The sequence below is a fragment of the Anabrus simplex genome, chromosome 1 (assembly GCF_040414725.1).
Source record: "Anabrus simplex isolate iqAnaSimp1 chromosome 1, ASM4041472v1, whole genome shotgun sequence".
NCBI lineage: Eukaryota > Metazoa > Arthropoda > Insecta > Orthoptera > Tettigoniidae > Anabrus > Anabrus simplex.
The window spans coordinates 378,995,662-379,008,403 of NC_090265.1; the positions used below are offsets into that span (position 1 = coordinate 378,995,662).

The 12,742-nt window shown below is 41.2% G+C and overlaps 1 protein-coding gene across 1 annotated transcript in view; it reads right to left on the bottom strand.

The window, feature by feature from the left end:
• Nucleotides 1-299: 299 nt before the first annotated feature.
• LOC136867905 (protein still life, isoform SIF type 1-like) overlaps nt 300-12,742 on the bottom strand; it is a 500,721-nt gene continuing 488,278 nt past the window's right edge. Inside the window, exons 10-11 of the mRNA XM_068227017.1 lie at nt 1,097-1,226; nt 300-386 (exon numbers count right to left, since the gene is read on the bottom strand). Of these exons, the coding sequence (XP_068083118.1) occupies nt 300-386; nt 1,097-1,226 (217 nt within the window). The remainder of the gene's footprint in view (nt 387-1,096; nt 1,227-12,742) is intronic.

Below are 12,742 nucleotides of genomic sequence, written 5' to 3' on the forward strand. Positions count from 1 at the left end.
CCTTGAATAGATACACCAGTAACATTCCCTGATCCAACGCTAGTAAGTTAGCAACAAACATTTCAGTTGTATATCTAAAATATCTCCTGGAAGTGCAGGATTTCGGTTATACAGGGCAGGTCTCCCTTTTGTGGATAAACGCAATGAGGTGACTGGGCTGATGATAAGTAGGACAATAAACCAATACATATGATCCAATAAACTACTACTCTTTGTTAACTACAGTTAATCAAAGTTGAGGAGAACGCGTGGGCTCTAGCAGCGCTGTGAAGCTTGCGTGCGTTCCGACGGAAGTCACTTCAAGCAACTGCTGTAACATTCGTTCTCATCCAGCCCGAAGTAGATCGTGATACACGAGGCGCACTCATCAACAGCTTGCCCGCAGACTGCAATACGAAAAGGCCATTGTTCAAATTTACGATTAAAGCGCGTATGTTACGAATGTTATGAAGGACTGAAATTTGCTTTCTATTTATAACTCCCAAAGATGATCATTAAATCGCTAGTTAGGGAATTTCTCCTTCTTGCGGTGATTTTTCATAACCGGCCTACAATGTCGCCTTTTATTCGCAGTCACCGAGTAGTATAAGTTATCCCTAAAAACTGACACTATGGCTGTATTTCTCGGACTAGGGCCAAAACATTACAAATACAGATAATGTGAGGATGATGTCAGCTCTCAAATATTCAAATCGCCGTGAAGATTAAACTGTAAAATCTTGATTTGATGTGCCAAACCTTAAATATGTTACAATTAACACAACGTCTGCTTATCCTATATAGTACGGTACATTTGAAAAAATCTTCGTTTTTATAAACTGTAAGTAATTTTATCATATTTAACTATTTTACCCCCATGGACACAACTGCAAATTATTTTCACGCTGAATCAAGTTATGCGAGTTAAGGACAGTGACAGTCATCCACCCTTGTGTGATATTAAGAAGTGTCCCTTCTCACAAGTAAAATGTGTATGTTATTTTAGTGGACCAGTATGTATACGATGTCTCAGAACTTCCAATGAATACATGGCTCAATATCGAATCATTCTGAGGTTGGGAAATACTGTGTATTCATAAATGAAAGATTTACTCACCTCTGACGAAGTGAGGTAGCACAGACGGGAGTCGGTGCTTTCAATGGAAGCCTGCTGTACAATGCCATATCGGGACTCGCGGTCGCTCATATAGTCAGAGCGAAGACTGTCCTGACGATCGAACATTCCCCTGAAACAAAGAAATAATTATATTTATAAAACTTTAATTACTATTCATTTTAGAGAAAACCTCGACCCTAGAATAAAACAATAAATAAATTAATAAGGAATCTGATGGAGAAAGCCTTAATCCACTCGTCGTCGGACCTTCATCAATTGTACTTTACTTTGTTGCTCACCATAGTGTAGACACAATATTGCAACATATTTCTTTAAAAAAATGATAGGCTGAAATTATTTAGTCCCTGAGTACGCGTACGACCGAAATCAAGGGGCACATTATCGCAACTTACTTTTGACATGTTAATACTGGAAGGTTCATCATATTTTGCCAAAAAAGATTGCCCATCCAATAATTTTAAAGGAGTTATAACGATAAAATTACCTAAAACTTGCCCTAAACACCGGTTTAATTTTTTATTCACTTTTACAATTGCCTCACTGACACAGATGGGTCCTACGGCGACGATGGGAAAGGAAGGGGATAGGAATGGGGAGGAAGCGGCCGTGGTCTTAATTAAGGTACATCCCCAACATTTGCCTGATGAGAAAATTGTAAACCACAGACAAACATCTACAGGGCTGCCGATAGTGGGGTTGGAACCCACTATCTCCCGAATGCAAACTAACAGCGGCGTGCCTCTAACCACACAACCAACTCGCTCGGTCTTAAACACTGCTTGTCACGTTGTTAACATAATAGAAGTAGGTGAATTCAATGAGTAAATCCGTATTAGCAAAACGTAGGGCGTTTTAAAGAGTAAGACAAAAATATTGTATAACGGATTAGCATAATAAACATCATCTGCTAGCAATTGACACCGTGATACCTGCTGACAATTTACAAGTTCTTTAGTTCCTTTTGAACAGCACTGACTAGGAAATGAGGAATTTGGCCTTTAAAAAATCCTATTAAATGAAATTCATGGCAATCAGCAAGCAACGCTGTTAACACTAAAGGAAACACCGTTGGAAGCGGGTCGCGTTTGAAGCATCTGGAATGTTGGGTAACATCGGGGAAGGATCCGGATTTAGAAATCAAAACCCAAATCGGCATTCTAAGAAGTGTGTTTCTGAAAGTAAAACAATGTGTGTGCAACCGTGTCCTCCCATTCGAAACTCGTTTGCGGTGCTGCTTTACTGTGTCTAGGGATGGACAAGTCAGTGAACTGCTTGTAGGCCATTGAAATGTGGATGTACCGCAGAACGTTCGAGATCCCGTAGGTTGACCTCGTCACTAACGAGGAGGTACTCCGTTGAGCGGAGAAATAGTGCAAAGTCTTAACTCTAACGAAACGCAAGGAAGCAGCCTAGGTTTACCACGTCACTAAAGAGGAGGTACTCCGCTGAGCGGAGAAATCGCGCAAAGTCTTAACTCTAACGAAACGCAAGGAAACAGCCTATTTCGGTCACATGTTCAGTAATGAAATATACAGTTTTATACAACTGATTATACCGGGTGGGAAGAATAAAACTAGCCAGGAAAATAGTTGTAAGTTGGGGTCCGGAAGTTCATGCATTTGCATGTTTTTCTAATGGGTTTAAAATATTTGCTTATATATTATGTGTACGAATTATGGAATTTTCAGTAATCTGAATATAATTTTATGGTGCATATAACCGCATATATTCTTGCTTTTGGTACATGTATCATATTTCAATATTTTATTGTCTATGTGACATATTTTAAAGAGTTTTCAGGTTTTAAATTTCGTGATTTTGATCAATGTATCATATTTCAATATTTTATTGCTTATGTAGCACATTTTAACAATGTCTTTATATTTTCATCTGGATCATATTAGCATTAACTTTGCACGCGAAGGAGCAACTCGTCTTGTGGAGAGCAGTAATGCTTATGCGATGATGTCATGCACTGAATCCCCTGCTACATCACCCTTCTCTGATTTGGCTGGCCACTGCCAATAGTGCTGTAGTTTGTAACGGTGATGTGAACTGGTTGTGTGACAAATAAGTTATATTACGCGTATAAATTGTGTCAAAAGTCCGTTAAATGCCAAAAGTAAGGCCAAATGACAGACTAACTAATTTACAGGAAGAGCTTTGAGGTGAATTAATATCTGCAGATAATAAGGTACTCTTCTGTGAGGAGTGTGAAAGATAACCAGAAAACTTGCAAATAAACTGCCTATCGATCTCAGTGGAGAATGATTTTCTCATGGACGGCTTTACGTGTCCCTTTCACGTGTTACATAAAAACAAAAATCTTTTCGTGTTCATTACTTGAGAAAAAAGCGACAAATGACGTATACAAGGAATGCTTACAAGTCTTCGGTTAAAAGTAACCTAACACCTTAAATTCATAATTACTCCCGCGCATTAATTTCTGAATAACGTGGTGGTGGTGATGAAATATTAGTGTACTGATGTCCGACTCCATGGCTAAATGTTTAGTGTGCTGGTCTTTTGCCCGGGGGTTCCCGGGTTCGATTCCCGGCCGGGAAGGGGATTTTAACATCCGATTGTTAATTCCAGGGGCTTGGGGGCGGGTGTGTTTGCCGTCTTCAGCATTAGCATTCATCATAGATATAGCACAAGTTGAAATATGACACTGGAAGCCAAGCTGTATAAGCGCTTATTCCGCCCGCTGGTAGGCAGTGAACGAGCTCTTGCTATCTCTCTCTCCCTTCTCTATGAACAACTTTATTTTTAGCACTTGCCATTACTTAACACACGGAGATAATATACTTCCGATAGGATAAAATATCACATTCCAACAAAGCGAAAATCTCGCGCTCAACATAGTACAACACTCGGCGTACTGGTAATTTAGGCCTTGGTGTTTTCAAGCCGTACGGAGTGACGGGCAAAGCACGGAGCTGCAGCACTTGTATGCTGGCCGGGGAAGTTTCCCGTGAGAGCTAGACGGGAGCTGATCTGCGGACGCTATTCGGCAAAACTGAGCATTTTTCACTTCAGTTGGCTCGTGACGAGACACTGTCCTCTACAGATTAGAAAGCTATTAGGCTATTATAACAGAAGAGTCTGAGCGATTTATTCCAATTTCGCATTTCTTGCGGGGTTTGTGAGCTCTAGGACCCCAACTTCACATGCGCGGGTCACCTATACGGCGTCAATTCGAAAGACTTGCACAAGCCCACTTCGGAGGCCATGCGCCATTTATTTGCCAGTGTACTGATCAATTAATATTGTTTGCATTTGTGCAGAGAAGGTGAAGCTCTCGCTAATGCCATTCCATGAGCTTCATGCGAAATGTATTCTGTATCTCCTCTAAACCGCGATGAATGATCTTACTTCAATGACATGGTAAACCTTTGTTTGTAGTTTCGTCTTTTATGCATCTCTTACCCAGGCACAATGTAAACTCAGGTAAGAGTCCAGATGATGAGAATTGAATAATTCATAATTCGTTGACGCAGGAACGAAAGGAGGGTGCTTAACATCGATCTAGTGCTGATCTGAGGTGCACAAAACCCTGTTCCTCGCCTCCTGAGTGATACGGAGCTAACGGCTTAATATGAGTTGCTAAAAATGAACGTAGGAATACTAATATCGCTGCCGGGCCGAGTAACTCAAACGCTAGAGCATTGGCCGTCTGGACCTTCTGAGCTGAAGTTGGTAGGTTCAATCCTGGCTCAATCCCAGGCGCGTCTTCACAATACGATGTGCACAACTGAAGAACCACCAGAATGAAACAGCGATGAGCGATCCCATACTTAATATTGTATGTTGTTATGGAGCCAAAGGTCGGTATTCATTCATTTACTGGTGATTTGGGAACCTTGCTTCGTTCTGTGAACGACAGCGCTTTAGCACGAACGCACGGGAGCACACTGATCCGTCTATCGGAGAAAGATGTAGTTATAGAGTCCCCCATAAGTTTCTCTATGATCTGCACGCCTTGCAGTTCTTATTCTTCTGTGAATCTGTCTTGAGACAGGTATCAACTGGACAGCCTTCATGATTACCTGTCCTGAGCATCTTGCTTCATTTGTTCATAGCTTCTCCCTTCACATCTGTTAACATTCCAAACCTTCTTCTTCTTATTTTTCTTCTTCCTTTTCTTCCATCTATTTTTCCCTCCATCACCCTGTGTTGAAGACAATTTCTACGTAGTACATGACCCAACAAGGACATTTTCCTCTTCTTTATCGTTTTCATCAGGTGTCTCTTCTCTCCTACTTTTCTTAGCACTTCATAATTTCTCATTTTATCTGTCCACTTCAATGTTTCCATTGTTATCCACAACCATATTTCAAAAATTTTCAAATACTTTGTTTCTTTCTTTCTTAATGTATAAGTTTCAGCTCCATACGACACTCCACTCCACACAAAACACTTTTCGAACCTCTTTCATAAATCAATAAGGATTGCCTTAGGTGTCAAAAGCCCTCTCACCTTGCCGAAGTCTTCTTTTCTCATAGATATTCTTCTTCTGTACAGCTTCCATTCCTTGTCAACAAACTTTTCAAGTATCTGAATGACTTGTTCCAATCTCTTTTCCGCTAGTGTTTTATCAACGGCAATCTCCTCCTTTCCTAATCTCATCACCTTAGTCTTCCCAATGTTTATCTCCATTCCAAACTCTTTGCCCACTCTCTCAATGTTTTCCAACGTGACTTGCAAATCTTTTTCTGATTCCGCTAATACCGCCACATCATCTGCTTATTTTATTGTCTTTATTGGTTCTCCCACTACAACGCCTCTTGCTTTTCCCAGGGCATTCTGGATCAGTTTTTCGGCATAAATATTGAACAGAGCCGGTCACATGGAACATCCCTGTCAGTACAGCTAGCCTATTCGTGCATTTTGAAGGTGCTGTTTCACTGAGACATCCCCATTCTTGGATCTGTTGACACTTTATCGTCAAGCACGGCTTCATCAGAACAATGAAATCTAAACCATCAGCCTCTATGGCTCTGCTCGCAGTAAAGTAACAATCAGATTTGATGACAGTCGGAAACCCTACTGGATAGTCCCTTGACATTCCTCCCTGTTAATTCCAGCCTGCGGGCTATGATAGTTAAGGCATCAAGTCTTTATGGTCTGACGTCGTCATTAGCAGTTTCGAGTCCCGTTGGTGGAAAACACATTCAGCATCAGAATATTGGCCGGCAGGGTACTTTTACAACGGACGGGTGGTGGCATATAATTTATAATAACTAGATTGTGTGCCAAAAGCCAAGGGTCAATTCCAAACCCCTCCGCATTCATATGGAATGAACGCTGAACCGTCCGTCGGATGGTGACGTTAAGCCTATAAATGTCCCTTGGCGTTATTCGACAGAAGCAGGCTATATGTCGACATCAGTTTTCAATCTCTTCCTACATATACCCAGATGCGAAAATCACCGATGGACGTCAAGTAGCAACAGCCCTCTCAACACCCATCCACGCAATCCCCCCTGCCAATTTTCATACATTCCCTGGGCCTTAATTAATTAGCGTGCCAAAGGCCGTAACCAGGAAACCTGTACTTCCAACAGATTAAGCAGCGCATTTTATTTTAAGGGTCCCAGGCGTACTTTTCTTCCGCATAGTCCACATTCTCTTTCATTGCCTCCACCCTCTAGAAAAACAAAGTTTTTCTAACAGGGTGAAAAAGTATAAACAAAATTATGTAATATTATACAGGGTGTTTCTAAATTCCCATTACAGACTAAGAGGGCTTGCAGTGGGGACCAAGGAACTTGTGTCCGAAAACGTACCGTCTTACCGCTATCCGCTAAAAACCACCACAGCACACGTTTACAGCTCCGGCATTTTCGGCGCTCTGTCCGACTCCTACAGCTTGTCGTCTGGTTCCAATTACAGGTGGGGCTCGATGTGACGACCACCGACGTCAACACAGACACGGTACCTACGTATCATGTTCTCGTACACACGGTCACCAATCCTTGGTCCTCCAACATCCGCCGCAGCCATTACCCTCGCCAGTAGGTCTTCCGCTGATTCCACAGGGGTCTCTTAAATTAAGTTTTCATGTGACCGCACAGTCAGTAGTCTAGCGGAGTCAAGTCGGGTGAACGTGCGGGCCAAGCAGTCGGGCCACTGCCGCCTATCCTCTACTGCACATATCTTTGGTGCAGTACTGTATGTACAGCTTACTGCTGTGTACGTAGTACTGTAGTACGAACGAAGATCATGAGTACAACGGCAGGTACAACACGTTTCCGTGCGGAACACACACACACTCTAGTGAGTGGGATGGAATGTCAGCAAACCTGTAGGGGAATGAGACATCACGTGATCGTTCAATGAAGTACGTACGCTAGTCAGTGACGCGTACAGTGCAGGAGATTTGAGCATGTGCTATGATGGGCTTTTTACGGGTAGCGGGAAGACGTTACGTTTCCGGGCACAAGTTCCTATGCTAAACTTAACCGTCTTGGAACCCACTGCAAGCCCTCGAAGTCTGTAATGGGAATATAGAAACACTCTGTATTATAATTAATTATTCATTACATATTATTAAATTATACAAAATTGTAACTGTACCACAAACTGATACAAATAATAATTAAACCCCGGATTTTTATGCAGTAACAAGTTTGATTACAAACTAATTTGGTTGGTAGGAAGTGTCGGTCACCCGCTCTTCCATGATGTAGCAAGAGTAACATAAATTATAGGGGTTCTGATGGGCAGTACCCCTAATGTTTACGCAAACCCCATAGCATAGTCGTTGTGAAGGTAGACTATACTTGCTACTCGCTTCTTTTATTTTGCATTCTAACCTATCAATGCATAAAAATCCGGGCCCTAAAATAATTTTCATCATAAACCACTGAGCTTTACCGCACCCGACGTGCATGCTCAAAATCTTCCCTTAATACGCAAAAGTGCAGTTTTCCGGAAAACCAATAGTTACAAATAACAGATATCCGGCCATTTTATAGGACGTTTAAACGAAAATTATGTCTCCTTTTGATGGAACAAATAATTCACCCGTTTTATTGTATTTTATCGGATGAGGCATATGCCAAGTCAGAAAATTACTTTTTTCTAGAAAATTGTTACATGTAGAAATAAATTGCATATGCATATTTTCATAGAAATTGTAATTGCAGGTAAATTTGCTGGGGTTAATTTTTAGTAGGACTAACAGTGTAGGCAGGGTACTTACTTTTAAGGTTCTCGGACACAATTTTTCACACTTTCTCTACTTTTCTTTAAAGTACATGTTCCACGGATAAACTAGCACACTTATATACAGAGTGGAAGGCAATTGATGCATCAAATTAACGCAATTAATAGATCTTGGGGAAAGTTTCCGGTCTGTAGATTGCAACGTTACGCTGCAGTATCACAATGAAATCATTTATGCAAAGGGTTAATGGTTCGAAACGCAAGACACAAAGGAATAAGTGTGAGAACAAATGCTTATTGGTTATATCGATACGTTCAGCGGTAGAAAAATTGAATTTTTTTGTCTTGAATGGTAGAAAAAAATATGTGACAACGCAGCTACGATGAAGCGAACGGTGCACAAGGTCGGCAGCCTCATTGGGAGAGGAGGAGCCAGCTGTGACGTGAAGTTTACAACCCGGATATGACTAGTGTATAGCTAGGGAACACATACCGCTTGGCCATGGCACATTTCACATCGAGGGAACATTTGGACACGATTTTAATTTACGACGAAATAGGACAGAATGCTCGCACAGCTGTGGAGGTGTACGCTAAACTATTTCCGAAAAGAAGAGCTCCATATAGGCGTACAATCAATCAATCAATCAATCAATCAATCAATCAATCAATCAATCAATCAATCAATCAATCAATCAATCAATCAATCAATCAATCAATCAATCAATCGATCGATCAATCAATCAATCAATCAATCACCATTTATCTATATTTAGGCCTGTTACCCAGAGGGCAGTTTTCCAATAGTCATTAACCTAGTCTTTTCTCAAATAATTTCAAACAAGATGGAAATTAATCAAACATAACCCTTGACAAACTATTCGATTCCTAATTCCTCTTCCTATAAACGAGCATTTGCCCTCAATTGATCCCTTGAATTCCAACTCTTATCTTCATGTTATGTTCTTTTCTACATTGATACCATTCACTGATTCATTCATTCATTCATTCATTCATTTATTCATTCATTCATTCATTCATTCATGTATTCATTCATTCATTCATTCATTCATTCAATTTACACAAATAGGCATTTAAGGCGGTTGTCTGTCGCTCTCTTTCCTTGAATGATTTCAAAGAACTTGGAAATTTATTGAATATCTCCCTTGGAAAATTATTCCATCCCTAATTCCCCTTCCTATAAACGATAATTACTTTTACTGGTTTTACGTCCCATTAACTACTCATGGCTTTCAGAGACGCCGAAGTGTCGAAATTTTGTCAGGCAGGAGTTCTTTTACTTTCCGGTACATCTACCGACATCTGGCTAACGTATTTGAGTACAAAATATCACCAGACTGAGCCAGGATTGAACCTGCAAACTTGGACTCAGAGAGCCCGCGCCTTAACAGTCTCAGTCACTCAGCCTGGTTCCTACAAACGAATATTTGCCCTAATCTATCTTCTTGAATTCCAAATTTGTCTTCATATTGCGAATTTTCATACTTCAAAAAGTGTCATTCAAGTACCATATATTCGTCTACTAATTTCATCCCACGTCACCTCTCTATTAACAGCTAAGGGTATACTGCTTAATCCAGCAGCTCGTCTTCTCATCCCAGTTCTTCCCAGTCCGAAGTTTGAAACATTTTCTTAAAAGTAAATTAAGATCCTCGTCCCGAATTGGCCCAGCACTTTTCAGCGAATCCCTTTATTACAATTTGCTTTACGTCGCACCGGCACATATAGGCATTATGGCAATGATGGGATAGGAATAGGCTAGGAGTGGGAAGGAAGTGGTCGTGGCCTTCATTAAGATACAGCCCCAGCATTTGCCTTGTGTGAAAATGGGAAAACCACGGAAAATAATTCTCAGGGCTACCGAGAGTGGGTTCCGAACCCACTATCTCTCGAATGGAAGTTCACAGCTGCACGACCCTAACCGCTCGACGAGCTTGTTTAGTCAGCCATCGTTCATTGGAGGTGAGGTACATGTAAATACCAGCCCTCCTGAAAATCTAAAAATCCTTCCAGAAGTGTACATAGGAATGAAAGGCAGACGACTGGCTTTGAATGACGCCCACGTTACCGGCGAACGTTCAGGCTGAATATTTTAACCTCTCACATCAAGTTTAGTTCTAAGGAATAGAGAAATAGGAGAGCCGCACCTGCTCACGTTTCATTAGCACTTCATTTCGCCCTTTTCAGTGAGATGGTACATCCTAGTCCATAGACTGACCTCTCTAGGTCAATAGCTTCAGATCTCTTCCTATGACAGATTGTCGGTCCTAGTCCAAAGTCTGACCTCCCAAGATCAATAACTTCGCTTCAATCTCGCCTCATCAATGCAAGTTTGTCTATCCTAGCGCACAGTCTGACATCTCTAGGTCAATAACTTCACTATTCTCGTTTCTTCTAGTGAGAGGAGAGTTGTCTTGTAGCAGCTATCCAAAGGACCCCGGCAGAAGTACTCGCCAAATCCGAGCAGCGGTGGGAGTCTCCCATTAGACCATCCTACGAATATTGTGGCAAGACCGGCAACATCCGTACTATCTGCAGCGTGTTCAGCACAAACGAGAGAGAGATTACAGAACGCACCGCGCAGGCATGAAATTCCGATCGAATGCAGGCAGTATTCCAAATGTGCCAGTTGTGACCCCTTCGGCTCAGCCTTAGCTCAGCCTGCAACTACTATATCATGCTTCTTGGCAACGTTTCCAACACTTTCAACGTTAAATAGTCCTTGGAGTACAGGGTTAGATTCCTAGCTGGGTGGGGGACTTTAACTTTCATTAGTTAAGTCATCTGGCTCGGGGGCTGAGTGTTTGTGATGTCCTCATCATTAGAATTCATGTCAGGTAGGGCCCCATTGTCGCCTATATGGTATCATCTCCAAAGATCTGCACTAGGTCTCTCTGTAGGCAACACGCAATAATAATAATAATAATAATAATAATAATAATAATAATAATAATAATAATAATAATAATAATAATAATAATAATAATAATAATAATAATAATAATAATAATAATATTTATATATACATATATTAGTATTATTCTTTTTCTACCGCTTTTCTCACACCTGTGGGGTCGCGGGTGCGAGCTGTATCGTACAAGTGGATTTGGCCCTGTTTTACGGCCGGATGCCCTTCCTGACGGCAATCCTATATGGAGGGATGTAATCAATATTGCGTATTTCTGTGGTGCCTCGTAGTGTAGTGTGTTGTGTTGTCTGAATATGGAGAGGAAAGTGTTGGGACAAACACAAACACCCAGTCCCCGGGCCATACGAATAAAGAATTAATCAGAGGCGATTAAAATCCCCGACACGGCCGGGTATTGAACCCGGTACCCTGCATTAACTAACTTACGGTTTTCAAGTTTTGAATGTACACTCGATCAGCTACCCGCACGGAAAATATGAACGGAATTGTAATGCAACACGTCGAAGACTTCCCTTGTCAGATAGAAGAGTGCACAGCTTCGCAGCTCAAGTTAGTGGGTCCAGTAGATTTGAAGATGCTAAAAATTGTCACCCTCCCGTGTCGAGAAATTTATCAGCACGTTAGGGAATTCCTTCGGGGCAAGCTTTTGGCAGCTTGACGTCTCTGAAAACGTTCAAGTAGTTCCAGCAAATGCAGTAACATTATTTTCAAAAGTTGTAATATTTTTTTTCAGTATGTTGTTAAAATCGTACATCGTACAGAAGGAGAAACGGGAAAAAATTAAGTGGTGGTGATGATTATGATGATGATAGTTATATTTGTCAGTTTTACTTCAGAAAAACCAGTAGCTTCTGAAGTATTTGGTGAGGTGCTTGCTTATCTGTCCGGTACTTCCAAGGACACAATTTTTTCTAAAATATCTTCAGTGCTCTAGATGTTCTTAAAATTAAACAGTTACTCCTTCAATTGCCCTTGAAAATCGTCTTTAAGGTATGCCAAAATGTACTCTTGCCCAAGATGTCGAGGCTTGGCGGTGAACATTTTTTTGTAAAGTAAATAGCAAATTATTTGACTTTTTTACAATCTGCTTTTCGTTACACCAATACAAATAGATCTTACGGCGATGGTGGGATAGGAAAGGCCTAGGAGTGGGAAGGAAGCGGCCGTGGCCTTAATTTAGGTACAGCCCCAGCGTTTGCCTGGTGTGAAAATGGAAACCACGGAGAACTATCTTAAGGGTTACTGACAGTAGAGTTCGTACCTACTATCTCCCGGGTGCAAGCTCAGAGCTTACGGCCAACTCACCCGGTGATTTGAAATGCGATTGTCACTAACTATATAAAATATGGGGAACAATATTTCTGAAAGTTTCCGGGCATCAGTTTTAGTCTCGCTTAGTGATGATAGCCACTTAAAAGTCTCCATGCCAAAATTAAACAACACGAAATGAAGCAATATCTCTTTCCTTGCACATATCGGTACAATGCTATCCCAATTGGAAATCA